A 22,870-nucleotide genomic window follows, 5' to 3' on the forward strand; every position below is an offset into this window, starting at 1 on the left:
TCAATAGGGTGTTTCAATGTGGTCTGTACTATACAACAAGATATAGTATTCAGTACATGTGATATAGGATTTTATCATGTGGAGACTGGCTTTGTTCATCTCCACAACTGTGTTATGCTAAGTACAGAAATGGCCTTGGTTTGAGTGAGTCAATAGGGTGTTTCAATGTGGTCTGTACTATACAACAAGATATAGTATTCAGTACATGTGATATCGGTTGTAACGTATTACTTAATGTAATTGGCCTTGGTTTGAGTGAGTCAATAGGGTGTTTCAATGTGGTCTGTACTATACAACAAGATATAGTATTCAGTACATGTGATATCGGTGGTAACGTATTACTTAATGTAATTGGCCTTGGTTTGAGTAAGTCAATAGGGTGTCAATGTGGTCTGTACTATACAACAAGATATAGTATTCAGTACATGTGATATCGGTGGTAACGTATTACTTAATGTAATTGGCCTTGGTTTGAGTGAGTCAATAGGGTGTTTCAATGTGGTCTGTACTATACAACAAGATATAGTATTCAGTACATGTGATATCGGTGGTAACGTATTACTTAATGTAATTGGCCTTGGTTTGAGTGAGTCAATAGGGTGTTTCAATGTGGTCTGTACTATACAACAAGATATAGTATTCAGTACATGTGATATCGGTGGTAACGTATTACTTAATGTAAATGGTCATGGTTTGAGTGAGTCAATAGGGTGTTTCAATGTGGTCTGTACTATACAACAAGATATAGTATTCAGTACATGTGATATCGGTGGTAACGTATTACTTAATGTAATTGGCCTTGGTTTGAGTGAGTCAATAGGGTGTCAATGTGGTCTGTACTATACAACAAGATATAGTATTCAGTACATGTGATATCGGTGGTAACGTATTACTTAATGTAATTGGCCTTGGTTTGAGTGAGTCAATAGGGTGTTTCAATGTGGTCTGTACTATACAACAAGATATAGTATTCAGTACATGTGATATCGGTGGTAACGTATTACTTAATGTAAATGGTCATGGTTTGAGTGAGTCAATAGGGTGTTTCAATGTGGTCTGTACTATACAACAAGATATAGTATTCAGTACATGTGATATCGGTGGTAACGTATTACTTAATGTAATTGGCCTTGGTTTGAGTGAGTCAATAGGGTGTCAATGTGGTCTGTACTATACAACAAGATATAGTATTCAGTACATGTGATATCGGTGGTAACGTATTACTTAATGTAATTGGCCTTGGTTTGAGTGAGTCAATAGGGTGTTTCAATGTGGTCTGTACTATACAACAAGATATAGTATTCAGTACATGTGATATCGGTGGTAACGTATTACTTAATGTAATTGGCCTTGGTTTGAGTGAGTCAATAGGGTGTCAATGTGGTCTGTACTATACAACAAGATATAGTATTCAGTACATGTGATATCGGTGGTAACGTATTACTTAATGTAATTGGCCTTGGTTTGAGTGAGTCAATAGGGTGTCAATGTGGTCTGTACTATACAACAAGATATAGTATTCAGTACATGTGATATCGGTGGTAACATATTACTTAATGTAATTGGCCTTGGTTTGAGTAAGTCAATAGGGTGTCAATGTGGTCTGTACTATACAACAAGATATAGTATTCAGTACATGTGATATCGGTGGTAACGTATTACTTAATGTAATTGGCCTTGGTTTGAGTGAGTCAATAGGGTGTCAATGTGGTCTGTACTATACAACAAGATATAGTATTCAGTACATGTGATATTGGTGGTAACGTATTACTTAATGTAATTGGCCTTGGTTTGAGTAAGTCAATAGGGTGTCAATGTGGTCTGTACTTACAACAAGAAACAAGAACGTGTTCACTGGTACCTGTAGGTCTGCAGGGCCTCACTACAGATCTTTGAGCTCTCCAGGTTGTCGTCCTTCCGCTGCAGGTCCTCCGCCAGCTGCTCCAGCTTCTCCACCGCACCCTCGTACTTCTCCCGCATCCGCATCTTCATCTCACGCACCTTCCGCTCCGCCGTCCCACGGATCTCGTGCAGCGACAACTTGATTTTCTTTAAGAAACATCACCATAGAATCTTCAGTACTTCATCAACATTATTTGTTTGTTATTGAAGACAATAAATAAAGTAACATGCACTCGAGGTTTACTTCAAAATGGGTTATAGACTGAATTATCCTGAGGGGGTTCCGAAAAAGGTTTGTTTGTTTGTTGTTTAACGCCGCCCTCAGCTATATTCCAACTATATGACAGCAGCAGCAAATAAACCAGTCTGGCCAAGACAATCCAGTGATTGATATTGTGAACAGCTATCCACGCCGTCAGGGTACGATGACACGCAGTAAGACACTCAGCATGACCATCACCTCTTACAACCAGCATAGGTTTAATGAAGTGTTTCCAAAATGCCAAATAGTGAGTTTTCAGGTATTGTAGCACAACCTTACTATCTCAAGGATGCACAAGGTTTCAGCTTTTGGTGTTACCTGAGTATCATCTCTTGCCTTGTTGACCTTCCCCAGAAGGTCAAGGTCACCCTTCCCTGCTGCCGTCGATCTTTGCTCTGAAGCATACACACATCCTGACATTTAATGATCACATCTCCTTCATGCCAGACTAATTTCAGTTTTGTATAACAGAGAGCCATACTTCACTTATCTGTTTTTCTGGAACAAAGGTGTCCTTGGTTGAAAGTAGGCTTATGGCCACCCCATACCCTTTCCTCTTTCCTCTCCATAAATTCATTTTTGTACAAATCTTGAGGGAAAAATCCCTTTATATTGTTATGAGGACAAAGTACGGTTTGAACATATAAGACACATTAAGTTTGTTTGTTTGTTGTTTAATGCCGCACTCACCAGTATTCCAGCTATATGACGGTGGTCTGTACATAATCGAGACTGGACCAGACAAGCTAGTGATTGACATCATGAGCTTCGATCCACACAATTGGGATACAATGACATGCATCAACCAAGTCAGCGAGCCTGACCACCCGATACTGTTAGTCGCCTCTTACGGCAAGCATGGGTTGCTAAGACCTATTCTACCCCAGATCTTCACGGGTCATAAGACACGTTAAGACTAGAGTCATAATGGTCGTGCAGGACACAAACTCTTTCACCAACCTTTTGCATTTTCTGTGGAATCTTGATCTTTTTCATCCTCAAAGCTTCGTTCTGAGAGAAAAGATGAAATCTGTTTGTCATTGCCACATTAAAGGTTTCCTCATATAGAAACAAACACACCCAAATTGTTGAAGTCTTACGGTACATTATGCGTAGTGATACATTTATTCATTAGCTTAGTGTTGCAAAAATAATCCTATAACTATTATAGGAAAAGTCGATTTGCCAAGACATCCATGTCGTTCACTGCTTGTAAACTCTTGTTCACTAGCATCACTAAAAATATTGAACAGTGCCGTTTCTAATTTGCAAACTTGAGTGAGTTGGGTTTTTAATGCCGCTTTTAACAGTATTCCAGTTATATTGCGGCGTGTCAGCTTAATGTGGGAGGAAAGCCCGAAGTGATGCAGGTCTCAGACGTTTACCACTTCGGTGAAACCAACGAACACGGGTATGGTGCTGACAAACCTAGAAACATAATCATAGGTTTCTGGCGTGCCCAAGGGACGCAACTCTGCACAGCGAATCGCGGCGCCTTAGACGACTGGGCCACCACTGCCCCCTGCAAACTTGAAGGATAAATGGTCATACCACCCACCTAGTTCGGACACCTTGTTGTTAAGTTTGTCTGCCAGGCAGGTGACCTCTCGAAGGTCACGTAGCAGAAGGGAGACGGCCTCCTCCATGTCGTGTTTCAGACCACTGATCTCCTTGTCTTTCTTCTCCAACTTATTCCTCGCATCTGTCAGTTCTGCCTGTAATTTGTCATCTTTCTTCTTGACAGTTCCCTCCGTCACCGTCACCTACAGGAGTAAACTTCATACTGGTCACCGTGTCTTGTTGAAATAAAACACAGGAAAAGGTCACACTACACCAGGACAAGGTCACGCTACACCAGGACAAGGTCACGCTACACCAAGACAAGGTCTCACTACACCAGGACAAGGTCACACTACACCAGGACAAGGTCACACTACACCAGGACAAGGTCACACTACACCAGGACAAGGTTACACTACACCAGGAAAAGGTCACACTACACCAGGAAAAGGTCACACTACACCAGGACAAGGTCACACTACACCAGGACAAGGTTACACTACACCAGGTCACGCTACACCAAGACAAGGTCACACTACACCAGGACAAGGTCACACTACACCAGGACAAGGTCACACTACACCAGGACAAGGTCACACTACACCAGGACAAGGTCACACTACACAAGGACAAGGCCACACCAGTGTAGTGTGAAATGTGCCTTACTCTTCAGTACAGAGCTGCTATTCGAAATGTACCTTATTCTTCAGTTCAGAGGTGCTAAGTGAAACATGTACCTTATTCTTTAGTATGGAGTTGCTATGTGAAACATGTACCTTATTCTTCAGTGCAGAGTTGCAATGTCAAACGTACCTTATTCTTCAGTACAGAGTTGCTATGTGAAACATGTACCTTATTCTTCAGTACAGGGTTGCTATGTGAAACATGTACCTTATTCCTCAGTATGGAATTGCTATGTGAAACATACCTTATTCTTCAGTAGGGAGTTGCAATGTGAAACATGCACCTTATTCTTCAGTATGGAATTGCTATGTGAAACGTACCTTATTCTTCAGTAGGGAGTTGCAATGTGAAACATGCACCTTATTCTTCAGTATGGAATTGCTATGTGAAACGTACCTTATTCTTCAGTAGGGAGTTGCAATGTGAAACATGCACCTTATTCTTCAGTATGGAATTGCTATGTGAAACGTACCTTATTCTTCAGTAGGGAGTTGCAATGTGAAACATACCTTATTCTTCAGTATGGAATTGCTATGTGAAACGTACCTTATTCTTCAGTAGGGAGTTGCAATGTGAAACATGCACCTTATTCTTCAGTATGGAATTGCTATGTGAAACATGCACCTTATTCTTCAGTATGGAATTGCTATGTGAAACATACCTTATTCTTCAGTATGGAATTGCTATGTGAAACGTACCTTATTCTTCAGTATGGTGAGGTGAGGTGAAATTGGGTTTAACGTCGCGTCCAAGATTATTGCACTTATATAGCGACGTCTCTTCAGTATGGAATATCTATGTGAAACATACCTTATTCTTCAGTACGGAGTTGCTCTTGTTGACATCCTTGATGTCCTTCTCGAGCGTGGCCACCTTGGCAATGAGGGCGGTGCGGTCGGACTGTGCATGCTGCAGGCGTCCCTCCAGCCTCTTCATGTCTTCCTCCTTGGTGCCGACCTGCTTGTTGAGATCTGTCTTGTCCTGTAGAAGCTTCTTGATCTGACAACAGTTACCATGGTTACTTCAGTGTCTCCAGCCTGACCTTTCAACAGGAGCTAAAGAACTCCTTCCTTCCTGGAGTTCCTTCTCATTGAGATTAATCATACCCGTTTAACTTTGTGCAAAGAATTCATATTTCAATTTATACGTGTCTTTCCAGTATATTTGTATGAAAGTACATTTATGTAATACACATTATTAAACAAACAGATTTCAAAGTGTGTCATGCAGGCGCCAAGAAGTCATTTGACCCGAGTGAGTGAGTGAGTTGGGTTTAACGCCACTTTTAACAGTATTCCAGTTATATCGTGGCGTGTCAGCTTAATGTGGGAGGAAAGCCCTAAGTAATGCAGGTCTCAGACATTTACCACTTCGGTGAAACCCACGAGCACGGGTATGGTACTGACAAACCTAGAAACATAATCGGGGCGAACCGGGGTTTGAAACCACAATCATAGGTTTCTGATGTGCCCAAGGGAATGAACTCTGCAAACCAAATTGCGGCACCTTTGACGACTGGGCCACCCGTGCCCCCTCATTTTACCCTAGGCTATGCGCTCGGACACAGGGAATTGTGAACCATCTGTGGCATCTCAGGACGCACCTTACATCAGGATCCTTCAGAACACTCTGGTCATTGAGGTCAGTGCTGTCAAATGTGACTAAGAGACGTTGGTTTACAGTCACCTTGCTCATTGTGTTCCATTGTATTCATTTTTATTAATGTTTATTATATTAAGATGGCCCCAGCTTAAGGGTCTAGGCCATAACAAGTAATTTCATATCAACTCTCCAGGGTCGGTCGGGTAGCCTAGTGGTTAAAGCGTTCGCACGGCACTCCGAAGACCCGGGTTCGATTCCCAACATGGGTACAATGTGTGAAGCCCATTTCTGGTGTCCCCCGCCGTGATATTGCTGGAATATTGCTAAAAGCGGCGTAAAACCTTACTCACTCACTCATATCAACTCTCAATGGAAATGGTATGGTTGATTTACTTGTGTCTTTCGTTAACAACAGCAACCACCAACTGGCACTAAATCTGACAATACTGACTTGATCAAAATGCTTTTTATTTCAAAGGGCGCAATATTACCCAATTATTATAACAATATAGTGATTGTCTGCTAGGTGTTTCACAACAGTCAACACGAATAACCACGTGTTTAAAACGCAAGACCTAAGTAATATTTACAATATTCCATCAAAATATGGAAACCTTCGATTACATTCAAATGTATTTCATGCAATCTTAACCATCTCCCCTGTAAGATACAGTCAACAGACATCACCGAATAATGCCGATTAATATTTCAAAGGGAAGTCGTTTAGCGATAGTGGAACATGCAACTAATGGGGGAAACTCTTTCATTTCACCGTTGAATTTTGTCAGAGACCAAAGAAAGTTAACATAAGTACTTTTTATGAAAATGACCGCGCCCACGAGGCACTGTACATAGAATTCAAGCACCGTATTCGACGTAATAAACGCCAACGGCGTTATTCGCTAATATATTGGCTAGTGAACAATCCCAGTTAGCACCCTTTCCGATTGATCAATGTACACAAGACTTATTTATTCGTGTATAATACGCACTCGTTTGTTATATATACACCCTTAATTATGGGCAATTAAATTCTCGAAAATATATCTATCGTGTATAACACACAGATTCTTCTTTTTATTTCATTTCAGGCTGTCTGCATAAACCACAAAATTTACAATCTTTCAACCTCGTTTTTAATCTCACCAAAATTATATTCTAATAAGAGCCCTCTATTTCTAATTTTGAGAGCTCCCTGGGCGCTTATTACGTCGAGTACGGTATGCCATTTCCTGTTTTAGGTGTGCAGCGGGCATGGCAGCACGAGTACTTCCGAACCCTGTCTCATGAAACATTATCCTTACCTCTCGCTCAAGTTCCTTGAGTTTACTCTGCATTATAGCCTCCTCCAGTGATCTCCCCTTCCTCTCCTTCAGTGACTGGAAGCATAGTGTGACACACAGTGTGACATCAGTGACATACATGTGCTAAGTCACGTGACTTCCATTGACTTGAAAATAGCATGCTGCTTTTTGCTTTGAAGCGGGGTATAAGGGACTTATTCAGCCTCTCAGATATGCACGTGCAGCTTCTATTGCTCACTGCAGTATAAAAGATTTATTCCCCTGCTGAGAAATTTATTACCCTACACAGTATTTATCAAGATCACGTGGACCAATCAGATCTCATCATTCTGACATGGAGGTAGGATAAATAGGTTCGTACCCAGTTCAGCAAGCAGAAACTTAGAATTAGGCTGTGGACTTGTAGCTAACAAAATTTCAACAAATGTAATACAGTAGAACATGGATATAATGAACTACAAAGGACCGGTGAAATCAGTTTGTTATATATATTGTTTGTTACATACATTTTCGCTCGGAAACGTCAGCCATCTTGGATAAAACAAACACAATGCACATAATCGCAGCATTGCCCGCCATGATAGCATGTGCTAGTGAAGTGACGCTTTGACATAATCTCGTGAATTTATGTTTGTCTTACACTGCAGACAAGATTAGTTTAGTTACAGGTAAGATAAGCATAAAGCAAGTTCAACAAGTTTGAATCATCTTGATTGTGTTGATTTGCCGCTGATTGCATATAGCCAATTGTCCGTGACACTTGACACTGAGTCGGAATTCTCAGTTCGCTATACACGTCACTAATTAGTGGTAGATGGGCTTGTCAGGGATCAGATGTCAGGTCGCTATATACGTTAGTTGGCTGTAGAGAGTTTGTTATATACGCACATTTTATATGATAATATAGCGGAGACAAATCAGGATTTTGTAAAAGTTCCTTGTATCCATTTGTTCGCTCTATCCATGTTTGCTCTATCCATGTTTGTTATATCCATGTTCGTTCTATCCATGTTCTACTGTAACATGTTAAGCCTAAAATGTGTTGAAAAATATTGCCCAAAAAAATTAGACAAGACACAAGAAAAACCCAAAGTATTGTGAATGCATCAGCGATAGCCCAGCTATACAACAACAACAAACAACACATCTGGGTCAGTCCAACCAGTGACTGAGAGCATGAGCATCAACCCAAGCCATAAGAAACACACAATCAGAAACATGCCCAGGAACGTGGTGTGGGGACTTGTTCCATCCCAGGTCCAAAGACAGCGAAATGTTTCAGGTATTAAGATTGTGATGTTAGCATTAACAAATCAGCTTCACAAAATTCTGCCCGACAGTTAATTTGATGACCTACTTCTGTGCTGGAAGCGTGGGACAAGGATTTCTTCCTGGGGGTGCTGGAGAACACCCCAGGGCCGTGCTGGTTCCCCGCCAACATGCTGACGCCAGCGCCACTGATGACGCTACATGTACTGATGTCGAAGTCTGCAGGGCTGGGGCCAAACTCTGTTAACAACAAAGAATCAAACACTGAATGTCAGCTTTGGCACTATGTTACTTACCCAAAACTTTATTTGTCTAGTAGGAGCTCAGCTATTAATTTACAGAATAACCAAGAATAACCAATTATAGATTATCCATGAACCCTGAACAGATTTTATACAAAGGGGTGTGATTTTCGATATTCATGAGGGTCATATGTAATTCCTCGAGGCTTGTATTTTATTCTATATATAGTCTATATACATGCTACAGTCAATGTATAAAATCAGTCAAAGTTTAAAATGTCATTAACTAATTGACTGAATAATCTATCCATTTATATGACAGATTGACTGAATATGCTGAAAGTTATTGAGTTAAAAAGGGCTGAAAACCATCTCAACAGGCTAATTATGCTGGGATTAGAAGCCAAAAAAATTACAAAAATATTCATTGACTTTTGTTTTCTTTTAATCATAACATTTACAGTTTGGAATTCATCGTCATAATAAAACAAAAGGAAATATTTTTCAGTCAATTTGTAAAAAACCCTGAAATATTTAGACATTTTGTAAATTGCCCAAGTGAGAATTCCATAGAACAACTGGAGTGTACTGCTTCGCGGAGGGTGTGGATTTCAAAATTAAATTGATAATTGAGATTTCTTGAAAATAATTGCACCAATAATCAAGAGTGATAATCAATATCTACTGATTGACTCAAAAAGTCAAATGCTTTTAACTTAACAGTGTGTCATAATATATTATTATCATATCTATTATATCTATATTATATCTAGTATTCGGTGTAGAGCACCACCATTCTACTAAATAATCAAGCCTAGACCAGACAATCCAGTGAATTACATCATGAGCATCGATCCACGCACTTGGGATCAATGACATGCATCAACCAAGTCAGCGAGCCTGACCTCCCAATCCCGTTAGTCGCCTCTTACGGCAATCATGGGTTGCTGAAGATCTATTCTACACCAGATCAAAGGGGTCCTAGTCCTAACTCAGTGCTAAAAGTTAAAGATTTAGAGTCCTTAGATTCAAATCCAGGACCCCAGTCGCTATACGGCTGAAATTACACTGTTCATTAATGAATGAGGCAGTAACCATGGTAATAGCCATATGACCTGTATTCTGGGTGATACTGGAGTGAGTGAGTGAGTGAGTATGGTTCTACACCGCTTGTAGCAATATTCCAGCAATATCACGGCGGGGGACTCCAGAAATGGGCACACAACGTACCCATGTCGGGAATCGAACCTGGGTCTTCGGCGTGATGAGCGAACGCTTTAACCACTGGGCTAACCGCCCGTCCCTTGGGTGGGGACTTACATACTGGATGATTAAGTGATGTGGTACATCAACATGCAAATTGCTCTTTTCTTACCTTTGTCAATGTTGAACCTGTCTGACTTCACGAAGGCGCCACCATGTGCAGACTTCAGCTCTCTAGGGTCATAAGCACCAACAGGTGGGGCACAGACTGAGGGATCGATACAAACACTTAGCATGCTTAATGACAGTGTAGAATCCTTTTGCCATGTTTGGCAGACACATTTTGATGAAATAAGTAGTTTCTTTCAAATCTAAACATATATTTACTCCATCATGTCCATTGTACACCACCTATGTTGCTAACAGCTAAACAAACAGTGACTTGTTTCATGTAAATGGTTTGGGAAATAGGGGTAATAATTGATATTGATTAAAAACTTCGTAAAATGTGTTACAACACAATGCAAAACTGGATATTACAATACTTCAAAATATTGTTGCTATGGTTACCTCACCCAGCTATTTATTGTTGAACTTGGGTAGTTGTCAAACGTAACTTGAATCTTGTTGCGAATTAACATTTAGCTGTGACAGTTTCTGCTTTAGATTACACATTTAATATTGCTGATATATCAATGATGGATAAGCTTTTTATTGATGCTTAAGACAGGAGAATTATATAAAAAAATGTCTTTCTAGTAGAAAATGGGGGCATTGGTCCTCTTATTATATAATCATACCAATATACAAGCTTTAAGATCAAGCTGTGAAAATTGTCATGTTATACCTTAATTTGCACTTTGAGTGAGTATGGTTTTACGCCGCTTTTAGCAATATTCCAGCAATATCATGGCAGGGGACACCAGAAATGGGCTTCACACATTGTACCCATGTCGGGAATCGAACCCGGGTCTTTGGCGTGACGAGCAAACGCTGTAACCACTAGGCTACCCGACCGCCCCTTTTGCACTTTGAAGGAGCTATTCTGAAGTCTGGTGTAAAATCGTCATTGGACGGGAGTTGTGGTGATGTCTTGTAAACTCAGCTAATACAATACCATATGATAACACTATACTGTACTTACAATGAAGGAAACGTTTAAGGAACAGACTGTATCCAACGGTTGGCTTTGGCAGAATGTAATGAAGGCATGACTTGTATTAATGTATTAACGACCGTTAACCCTTAATGTAAAACTAAAAGCAGAGCATAACTAAACTGGTGCACAGCTAATCTATTGTCATCTTCCCGAGGCAAGAGAGTTAACTGACTATAAAAGTCCAGTTTCCACCCTTACCGAACTAGGCTGGTATTATGGAGTTACATTTTGGCTGGACTAACGAGTCTATGCATAGTCCAATCAAAATCGCACTCCGAAATCGAGATCCGGTTCGTAAACTGTCAAGCAGATTTCAGTTGATTGGAGGATTTGCAAGGCATGTGCACCGCTAACTCATTGTCAACAGATATTTTCTAAATCTTTTCATGTTTTTAACCAAGGTGCTCACGTGATTTGATGCACTTCACAAGGTAAGTCATTTTATCACAATATATATAGATCTTGATAATCGATCAGATCGCCTTGACTGGGTGCCGCCGTTTTGTTTGAAGCAAATGCAAGTGATACAAGAGGTGGAATCTGATTGGTCCATAGGAGAGGCTAGAAGGGACATAACTTGTAATAGGCACTTGTGGTGCTACGATCGAGCCTAGGAATTTCCAGCATAGCTCGGTAAGGATGGAAACTGGACTTATAAAGTCAGTTAACTCTCTTGCCTTGGGAAGATGATCTTTGTGCATGCTAATAAGCATTAAGAGTAGGTGTGTACTTGAGGGTATTTTGTGGCTGGGACAAGTAACTCGGCTACTCGGGTCAGGTGGGTCCTGAGCAGGACCTGGGTACCCACAGGACTATACGGGCATGTGGTTAGTCACATGATATATTGTTTAATGACAAAAACTCACTATAGCTCTGTGGTTACACTACAGGTCACTAATGTTCGCATTGCTTCCTGACGATGCAAGCATTCATTTTGACTTGTATCCGTATATGTTTGAGGAAAGATTAAGCTTCAATCAACTTTAGTGTACGCATGATCTGATCGTGTGATAGATGTATATTTAAATAATTTTGGCCATTGCTGCAGTAAAAATTCCCAATCAGACATTTTGTTCCCACCTCTTTAGACCTGCAGTGGCTACCCGGGGAGGGTTGGATAATAGGGGGTCGGGTACCTGGGTAGTACATTTGGACTCGTCCTAGTATTTTGTTCATTTGAGGTCGCAGATAATGTGCATGGTAAGGGTTTTCATAAGTCAGGACGTAGACCTTTCATGGTGGAAAGACTGTTGAGGTCTGTAATTCCCTAGATTTCAACTTTTGATGTGAAAAGACAATTAACACAGGTGACATAATAAAATTGGGCATATGCCATATCTGTAAATCATGGCCTTTGAATAGGGTTTTTGCTTACGAATTAGCTTAGGAATAGGTTAGGATCTAACAAATAGACATTGAACAAATAACACAAAACCCTATTTCTTTCCTCAAGATGTCATGCACACAATATAAAGTTAAAAGGTAAGTTTAAAGCGGTCTATAACTCGTATTAGTGTCACCGGCTATAAAAAAATGTGTTGTTTTTCTTGATGGATCATTTAATGAGAATCGCCCTGTGGGGAACATACACACCTCTGACCTCGTTGAATCGTTTCAGACTTGCTTTTGAAAACGACATAGCGATTCCTGCAGGAATGCAACAGATTTCAAACAAAGAAGCCCATAGACTAGTCCTACCACAACAAAAATATTTTGAAGCAACCGCCGAGTAGTACAGGTGCTCTCCTGCCAATCAAATATCACTTCCGGTTATGAGATACTACTTCCTTTCGAACAAACTTCAGTTGTTTTATTTAACGCATATGATGCCTGTGAAATATTGTCAAATATTTGCATCAAGATATTATCTTGGTTATGAAATGTTGGTAGATATTGTATCCACGTAACCATGCATCCATGATTAATATAAACAATAAACAACACATTTAACACAAATGTCAATATTATTCTATAAATACTCGTGGTTCAGGAATACTGCATTGTACTCCAACTGAAATACATTTGTTTAGGCCCAAATTAATATTACCTACAGTATAGCCACAGATATCAGGTATATATTTAAAACTCTTTTATTATTATAAATGTATGAAAATGTGTGGTGCATTTTATTACCCCGTTTCAGCCAAACCATTTACTTTTTAGATACTATTTAGGGGATGTTGCTCATGTTATCAATAACTGTTTTTCCTTACCCAGTCTTGATCATTTACAGGCCGCCGCGATAGAGCTGGAATGGTGCTGAGTGCGGCGTTAAACAACACCATAACAATTGAACCCAATTCAAACAGTCTGCTTAAAACACATATATACAGAGAACATATCATTCAGTACAACAGAGCATGCGGGCCAAATTCATTCGTCTTTTAAGGATGAACAGTAAAATTAACTCTGGCAAGTTCTTTATTTGTTTTGACAAGCTAAATTAACACCCATTGCACAATAAGAGAAATCGTATTTGATAAACTGACACATTATTTTATAGTTGACCTCCAATGAACCTAGGCGCTTGTTTATTGGCATATGAGCCCAGAAAATTAATAAATATAAAATATAATGGGTCTAGTCTTTTATATATATGAAAAAAGGTTCTTAACGTTCTGATATTTGGACAAGACCATACTATTATTAATTTATCGTAAATGTTATCGTAAATTGTATCTGTTTTGTTGTCCCTTTTGCCAGAGACCATATATATCGGTATATGGTCTCTGCTTTTACATTATCATCGCGACACAGTTATGGTTTATAACAGGACATCAAATATGATGAAAAAAAGCTGCAAAAATGTTTTGACTTCAATGATGGAGTGTAAACGTTAATAAAGTGACCACGTATTTACTTCTATCGGAAACTTACTGACGCTCGTTCTTAATGTTTTATATTTGAAGGGGTTGATATGAATATAGTACATCCATATTTTTCTCGCTCTTGACGAGATATCGCGTTGTTGATCTTTTCACGAAGCGGAAGTCAACTTAAGAACGTAAACGTTTGGCACTGCAGGTTGATAAACAAAGACAGCAACATGCCAGAACGTATGTTTATTTTCACTTAAACTATGTTGGCAGTTGAAAACAATACTTTCAAGTGAAGTTTTTGTACATATGCAGTTGCTTTGAGGAATGTAGTTGAGGAAAAGACTGCAATAGAGACCTGTTAGATTGATGAATTAAACACATACACGCTATGATATCACATGACCAGGTCCAAGCTCAAGTTTTATGCACAAGACATTTGCCTAATTTTACTCACTACACTTCATCGGATGCACTAGCCGAGAGACGCGATGGGGTCCTACAGTCAAGACATGACCCTACTAGGCATGAGACGAGTCCAAATTGGCCGTCAAATGGCTGGAATATTGCTGAGTGTGGCGTTAAACAACAAACAAACGAGTCCAAATTTACTCCCCGGTACCCGATGTAGATCTCAAGAAATTGGTACAAAATGTCCGATTGGGAACAGTTTGACCGTAGCCCTGGACAAAATGTATTTAGATACAATTATGAAACGATTTGGTCATGCATACACTGAATTTGACTGAAGTTTTATCTTTATTCAAACATGTAAAATTCAGAAGGAATTGTTGCATAGTCAGAGAGAAATGCGAACATTAATAACTTGTAGTGTAACCTTATTGGGTTATAGCTAAAACGGCACCTCAGCAAAATGTCACCGGGCGAAAACAGCACCGATTGGCGAAAATGAAAACAGCTACTATTGTCTGGCGTAAACTGCACCTTATTTTATTTACCTCGGTAAAATAAATGAAATTTGACTTACATGGTAACTTGCAAAGGGTGCAGGCTAAAACGGCACCTCAGCAAAACGTCACCGATTTCTCTGGCGAAAACGGCACCGCATTTGGCGAAAAAGGCTACTATGTGACAGGCGAAAACGGCACCTCTATTTACCAGGAGGGTAATGATCTACTGATCACTTCACACACGATTTCGCTGTAATGAATGTAAAAAAATGTTGAATGAAATTTTGAATAAAATGAATAAAATATATTACAAACATAAGTCCAGATACGTACACACAATGCCAGTCCAGATATACAATGAGCACATTTTTATAACCAGATAGTATAATAATGGGATTAAATTGTGTACTTCAGTTCGGATTTGTTGATTGGTATTTCCAGATTTACGTGCTCGCAGTGATCATGTTCTTTGAGATTGGGGAAAAATGTGTCAGTGTAAAACTTTAGTTTATTAAATATGTAAGTCAATTTTGGGAGCCATGCGTTACCGCGCTATTACCGAGTTAGTGTTCTGTAGATGTAACATTTAACTGAGTATATAAGCTTAATCTTTGATAAGTACATTTTAAAATAACTTTTCAACCCCTGTCATATAGTTCCAGATAATTTTTGTCTTTAAACAATATATTGCATGACTAGCCGCAGGTCCAGGTAGTCCTGTGGGTACCCGGGTCCTTCTCAGTACCCACCCAAGTACCCGAGTTAACTTCCTAGCCCTAGACCCTACATCACGGCCACCAACACCACCTTCATACATCCTATTCAGAGGTGGCTGATTACCCTTGTGTTTTTCCCATTGGACGTGTCACACATAAGGGGAAGTGTAGTTTTTTTCAGTGCATATTTTTGTATATGTGATGCCGTAAACACAAACACTGATCAGCCACATGTCACAATACCCTTTGGCGTAAGTTGTGAAATTGTGCAATCTCATTCAAATCAGATCTTAGTTCTCGCTACCGCTAAACAAAGATCTGAGGACATCCCATTACGGGTCACGTCAGACCGACCTTGCGCGAACTTCGACCGACTTATGGAATGACCAATAAGAAGGCAGCTTTCTCGTGCTTTACGGCACTAATTTCAAATTGGCGACTACGCTTCGAAACATATTTTGACAAATTCTCGATTACAAATTTGAAACCTGAACAAAAGAACATTCTGGAATGGCTAGTAGATGGTCTAGATTGTATGGATACAGTCGTTAAACCCGTAACTATCGTTAGGAGTTACAGTTTTCGAGGCTGCATGATCAGAAATCACATTCTGACTGTCACTTTCATAATCTGGTAAGCGATGCTCTGATTGGTCGGGTGAAAGGTCGTTCTGACAGGCGAAACAATGCCCTGTGATGTCAGGGATCATTGAGTGTGCATAAGCTCCCCATTGTGATCTTTCATCTCTACATGTGATGTCAATGAATAAGCCCAGCGATGTTGAGAGTTTTCAATATTTGTTTACTAAATATAGCCTGCGGTTCTATGCGTCCTCGTTAAGTTTTATACCACGAGCTGGAGTCGAGTGATATGAATCCTAACTCAGGGCGCACTAGACCCTTTGTACCCCTCGTGATCCTGCTCAAATTTATACGGTGAACTAGATAACCGCAGTTGACTCGTTGCAGCTTTTTGCTTTGAAGCAGGGTAAAAGGGATTTATTCTGTCTCTCAGAAATCCACGTGCAGCTTGTATTGCTCGTGGCGGGGTATAAAAGATTAATTCCCCTGCTGAGAAATTTATTACCCTCTAAGATGGGATACATAATATTTTATCAAGATCACATGGACCAATCGTGGAAAAGGTTTCTTTTGCGTAAAATTTGGAACATACTTATGTTTTTGATACATATATACATGTGTACATGACAGTTTTGACTGGGAAAATGTGACAATATTTTGCAAAAATGTGAATTTCAAATCCTAATTCAGATCACATATATATCTAGCAAAATCTCTTTTATATGTGAATTTATTTTAATAATGACATGACATCAGTTCTCATTAGGATCTGGTGACATGGAAATCATGACAGTCAGCTAGTTGTACATGATCAGAGCTACAGATAAGCTCTTGGTTATTTGGGTATTTTACCCAGGGTTTTAATTTTGATTGGGTATTCACAAGTTTTAGAGGGCATTCATATTTTTTTACCCACCTGTTTCTTGACATTTCGGTATTTAACTTTAAACCTGTTTCATAACAATCCCTGTAAATCATTTAAGACTATGTGAATAGAAGTATACTCGTCTCCATCTGCGTGCGGCATCCTCTCCATGAATCCATTTTTTGTTTACAAAACCTAGCATTGTAAGAATAGCACTATTGTTTTAATCACCAATAAGCGACTAATTAGGATTCAACGTGTACATTGACTCAGCACTATGCGCTTTTCAATTGGCATCCGCCTGGAGAGCGGAAGGTTTCGGGGTTCGATCCCCGGCCGCGTCATACCAAAGGACGTTAAAAGATGGTACTTGTTGTTACCCTGTCTGGCGCTCGGCATGAAGGGGCTAAAACAAGGACTGGTCGGCTCGGAGTCAGTATACTGTGTCTGACTGGGGTATTCATTTTAAACTGCAGCATTGTATCTCAGTGAGCTAGCACTATAAATCGGCATCAGTCCGGACTAGTACAAGCAGCCACACAAACACACACACGTACATGCACGTCGCTATATAAGTGCAATAATCTTGGACGCGACGTTGAACCCCATTTCACCTCACCTCACCTTTCAATTGGCATCTAACAGTATGTTTGTCGCAAAAAAAATTCTGAATTTAACTGCCGGTAAGTGAATTTGACGATTGGCTGATACATAAACAATTTATGTAACCTTTGTAATTTACGCAATCGTTTATCTAATACATGTAGTCATGATATACTCATTAATTCTATTTATCTTCATATTTCAGTTTATTTAATGCATATTTTACACAAATATGCAGCTAATCACGAGCTCTGGACGATGATCAGCCATTGTTGCCAGGTAACTGATTTCTGCGGTGTATGTTTCAGGAGAGATGGAGGTGTTCTCCAACCCCCTCCCACCTGTCAATCACCAGCAGGATCCGGATGATGACGACGCCCATCCTCTCACAAATGAAGATTTCCGGAAGATGCTGATGACCCCTAGGGGTTCATCTTCAAGTTACACAGCCACCATCAACAAGGCAACGTAAGTCCTGTAAACAGCATTCAACATGGAAAAATTACTCAACTGGTCTTGGCATGGGTTGTCAGTGGGTGTTGCAACTCAGCATGTATTGGCATGGGTTGTTGGTGTGTTAAGGTGTTGCAACTGAGTATGTTTTTTAATTTGTTTCAAAGATAATATAATAGGCTATTTATATTGCGCATATTTCCACACCAGTCTGGGGCATGCTCGAAGCACTATTATTACCCGGGTCATTGGATCATTGCGCTTTCAAGAATCATTCTCAGCTCCCTGGGGAGTATATAAACCAAGCTTCTTGTTGGGCGCTAGAAGGTTAACGACCAGTCACATCTCAACCTACAAGGTACCAATTCATTGTTGGGTGAACAGAGGCACATTTTGAACAAAGTCACTTGCCCTAGGAGACACAACATGTGCTACGTGTGCTTTAGTGTGGGGCAGGACTGAAGCCCTAGAAACTCAGGAGTCAAACTGCGGCCACCCATCCAAGGACTCCTGGGGCCGACGTTGCTTAACTTTACCTGATTTGTGATCTGTGCACATCTGACCACATGGCACCTCAACAGCATGTTTGGAAGTTGTACAGTAGTTGACATGTTGCTGTTTGGCAGTTGATGATGGAGGAAGCACTTGCTGTGGAGTTACCCAAACCATGAATAAAGCAATTGTAGCTCATGCTGTACAGCAATTTCCTGTCAAAATTACAAAGTTATGTCTGTGATGTTGTGTGTGAAATGTTGACCATGTGGCTCAGCAGCCATATTCTTCTTCTAATTCTTTTATGTTGTGAAGTTTATCAGTATTATAAAAGGAAAACATGTTTGTAGTAGTAGTCATAGGAGTAGTTGTCGTAGTCGTTGTAGTGGTAGTCGTCATGGAAGAAGTAGTAGCAGTAGAAGTGGTAGTGGTAGTAGTGAGTGAGTGAGTATGGTTTTACGTTGCTTTTAACAATATTCCAGCAATATCATGGTGGGGGACACTACACTAGAAATGGGCTTCACACATTGTACCCATGTCAGCATTCGAACCCAGGAGTAGTGGTAGTGGTGGTGGTAGTAGTAGTAGTAGTGAAGGCAGTAAATAAACTAGTGATCCTGCAGAACTAGTAAAATATATTCTGAAGACATTACTGGGGTGTCTCCTGCTGACTATGTATATGTTACCATGGTTACAGGGCACTGAGGAAGGAGGAAGAAGAGGATGAAGACCCTGCCACCAGGAGGCAGAAGAAGAAAAGGTAGGTATGCCTCTGAAAGATAATGGTTATCAAGGTGAACACATGTTTTGTGATATGCATCATTATCTTCAGGGAACTCTAGTCAGTCCAGTCCAAGAGTGTATCCTCTAAAACTGCAACTGTTGACAGGAATGTAGCGTGTGTGCAAATGTGGACTGACTGTGATCTGTTGCTTGGAGATGACATATAGATAGCATTCATTAATGCTGCAAAACTGGCTCATCTTGTGCTCCATGTCAAGTTTGTGAAGTCCACATTCTCCTTATGTTGAGTGAGTGTAAATTTATGTAAATTTGAAACAAAATCTTGCCCTGAAAGCAACTTTCATTCAATATGACACAAAACCTTCAATTGTCTTTTACTTCTTTATGCAAAGCAGCTTGGAAACAGAAGGGGCGGTATCAGTATGCTCAGGTGCCTTGTGTGTACAGTATCAGACTTGGCTCTCTACTTTATTACCCCACCCAGATCTAATCAAATGAATTTGTGTAAGATGATCAGGAGGAATTCCATGTCTGATGTCTCGTGAGAGTGAGGCAGCCAATCAGCATCAAGGAGACATCTATCAGTCGTAATGAAGGCTATTTGAGAGTCGTTATGTGTGAGGTGTCGTGTTTCAGCTACTATGCCAAGCTGAAGAGGATGGAAGAAGAGCGACAGAAGGAGCTGGCTGACAAATACCGTGACAGGGTGAGTCCAGTAGATCACACATAAATATTGTGGCTGGGTGAGTCCAGTAAATCACACACAAATACTGTGACAAGGTGAGTCTAGTAGATCACATACAAATACCGTGACAGGGTGAGTCGAGAAGATCACACACTAATACCGTGAAGGGTGAGTCCAGTAGATCACATACAAATACCGTGACAAGGTGAGTCTAGTAGATCACATACAAATACCGTGACAAGGTGAGTCTAGTAGATCACATACAAATACTGTGACAAGGTGAGTCTAGTAGATCACATACAAATACCGTGACAGGGTGAGTCAAGTAGATCACACATAAATACCGTGACAGGGTGAGTCCAGTAGATCACACACTAATACCGTGACAGGGTGAGTCTAGTAGATCACACACTAATACCGTGACAGGGTGAGTCCAGTAGATCACAGACAAATACCGTGACAGGGTGAGTCCAGTAGATCACACACTTATACTGTGACAGGGTGAGTCCAGTAGATCACACATAAATACTGTGACAGGGTGAGTCCAGTAGATCACACACAAATACCATGACAGGGTGAGTCCAGTAGATCACAGACTCATACTGTGACAGGGTGAGTCCAGTAGATCACACACTAATACCATGACAGGGTGAGTCCAGTAGATCACAGACTCATACTGTGACAGGGTGAGTCCAGTAGATCACAGACTAATACCGTGACAGGGTGAGTCCAGTAGATCACACACTCATACCGTGACAGGGTGAGTCCAGTTGATCCAGTAGATCACACCCTGTTGTAAAGTAAGTAACTCTGTTACACTTGGTGTGTTTTACAGGAGCCACAATGAGACGAGACATATTAAGTTCATTTTGACTATATAAGTCTGCTTAGACTGATCTGGAGTAAAGATAAAAAGAATGCTGCAAGTAGTTTTGATTAAAGATATCCACACTCATCAACGTGTTGTGTCAAAGAAGGGTCAGACTAGTACTGTCTACATAAAGATTTTTAGGCCTATTGACAGTGTAATCCTGACACAGTGTGAAGTATCTGAAACTGGGATACAACCAGTACTATTCCCTAGCTCAGCCTTCCTAACTGAGAAGGGGCGGTCGGGTAGCCTAGTGGTTAAAGCATTCGCTCGTCACGCCGAAGACCCGCCGTGATATTGCTGGAATATTGCTAAAAGCGGCCTAAAACCATACTCACTCACTCCTAACTGAGAAGTATTCACATCAGTTTGAAGTTCCATACGAATCATTAAACATCTGTCCTAGATATGTGAAAAATCAACAATCCACATGTAAATGTTTTGAAAGGTGCTGCCATTGGGGTAGAATTTAGAAAGAATCTAATCCTCTGATATGTTGTTGTCATGAAGTCATGAATCTGTCTGTCTGCAGGCTCGGGAACGTCGTGAAGGGTCAAACAAGGACTACGCTGAGACGGAGATTATCAGCACCACTGCAGACTACCGAGCAGTGGCCCCGGATGCCAAGGCGTAAGTAGAAGCACTGCTCTGCTGTGTCTGCTAAACAGCCGAATACTTTCTATTAAATCATTTGCATGAGCATGAGCATGATAAAAGTTTTTTGTAAGCAACCAAAATATTGTTTATGATTTTCAGTCAGTATTCAAAAAGGCTACCAGCGTATTTGATTGAGGCTTTTTGTCCATGTTTGGAGAATCCATGAAATTGACTATTTCAGGGGAGAGAACTATGCTGAGCGTCGTAAGCAGCTGATCCAAGAGTCCAAGTACCTGGGAGGTGACATGGAGCACACTCACTTGGTGAAGGGGCTGGACTACGCCTTGCTGGAGAAGGTAACACGCACACACACAGAGACACACATGCATGCACACACACACACATGCATGCACACCCACTTGGTGAAGGGGCTGGACTACGCCTTGCTGGAGAAGGTAACACACAGACACACAGAGACACACATGCATGCACACACACTAACATACGCACGCACACACACAAACATGCAAGCACACACACTAACATTCACACATACTCACACGCACTCACGCACACATGCACACACACAAACATGCAAGCACAGAGACACATGCATGCACACACACTAACATTCACACATACTCACACGCACGCACGCATGCACACACACACACACACACACACAAACATGCAAGCATAGAGACACACATGCATACACACACACTAACATTCACACATACTCACACACACGCACGCACTCACGCACAAGCACAGACAAACACAGGGCAGTTGAGTGTACCTTGGATACAATGGGCCTGGGTCATACAATCATCTCGTCTCATTACTACTCCTTGACAAGGATGCCAAGACTATACAAGTTCATAAAAACACTATATTTTTTACTTATCCTGCATTACTCCTTAAGCGTAGTAATGCAGGATAAGTATACAAATGTAAAAAATATTTAGATTTTACTAATTTACATGACAAATGGACCCATGAAGGTCTGGGTTAGAATAGGTCTTCAGCAACCCATGCTTGCCATAAGAGATGACTATGCTTGTCGTAAGAGGCAAATAACGGGATCGGGAGGTCAGGCTCACTGACTTGGTTGATGCATATCATCTTATCCCAATTGCGTGGATCGATGCTCATGATGTCAATCACTGGTTTGTCTGGTCCAGACTCGATTAGTTACAGACCGCCATCATATAGCTGGAATATTGCTGAGTGCATCTTATCCTAATTGCGTGGATCAATGCTCATGATGCCAATCACTGGATTGACTGGTCCAGACTCGATTAGTTACAGACCGCCATCATATAGCTGGAATATTCCTGAGTGCGGCG

The 22,870-nt window shown here is 40.6% G+C and overlaps 2 protein-coding genes across 2 annotated transcripts in view; one reads left to right on the forward strand and one right to left on the reverse strand.

Moving 5' to 3' along the window:
• Positions 1-12,940, reverse strand: part of LOC124151365 (hyaluronan mediated motility receptor-like) — a 36,600-nt gene extending 23,660 nt beyond the window's left edge. The window contains exons 1-9 of the mRNA XM_048384734.1: positions 12,781-12,940; positions 10,201-10,296; positions 8,672-8,823; positions 7,315-7,389; positions 5,219-5,407; positions 3,723-3,927; positions 3,125-3,175; positions 2,483-2,559; positions 1,862-2,049 (exon numbers count right to left, since the gene is read on the reverse strand). Of these exons, the coding sequence (XP_048240691.1) occupies positions 1,862-2,049; positions 2,483-2,559; positions 3,125-3,175; positions 3,723-3,927; positions 5,219-5,407; positions 7,315-7,389; positions 8,672-8,823; positions 10,201-10,296; positions 12,781-12,826 (1,079 nt within the window). The 5' untranslated portion in view covers positions 12,827-12,940. The remainder of the gene's footprint in view (positions 1-1,861; positions 2,050-2,482; positions 2,560-3,124; positions 3,176-3,722; positions 3,928-5,218; positions 5,408-7,314; positions 7,390-8,671; positions 8,824-10,200; positions 10,297-12,780) is intronic.
• A 1,212-nt stretch (positions 12,941-14,152) lies between these two features.
• LOC124151364 (protein Red-like) overlaps positions 14,153-22,870 on the forward strand; it is a 29,781-nt gene continuing 21,063 nt past the window's right edge. The window contains exons 1-6 of the mRNA XM_046523773.2: positions 14,153-14,243; positions 17,988-18,147; positions 19,322-19,384; positions 20,005-20,074; positions 21,457-21,554; positions 21,763-21,877. Coding sequence (XP_046379729.1) covers positions 14,234-14,243; positions 17,988-18,147; positions 19,322-19,384; positions 20,005-20,074; positions 21,457-21,554; positions 21,763-21,877 — 516 coding nt within the window. The 5' untranslated portion in view covers positions 14,153-14,233. The remainder of the gene's footprint in view (positions 14,244-17,987; positions 18,148-19,321; positions 19,385-20,004; positions 20,075-21,456; positions 21,555-21,762; positions 21,878-22,870) is intronic.

This window comes from Haliotis rufescens, unplaced genomic scaffold, assembly GCF_023055435.1.
Source record: "Haliotis rufescens isolate VD_foot unplaced genomic scaffold, xgHalRufe1.0.p SCAF_50, whole genome shotgun sequence".
In the NCBI taxonomy this organism is placed as follows: Eukaryota; Metazoa; Mollusca; class Gastropoda; order Lepetellida; family Haliotidae; genus Haliotis; species Haliotis rufescens.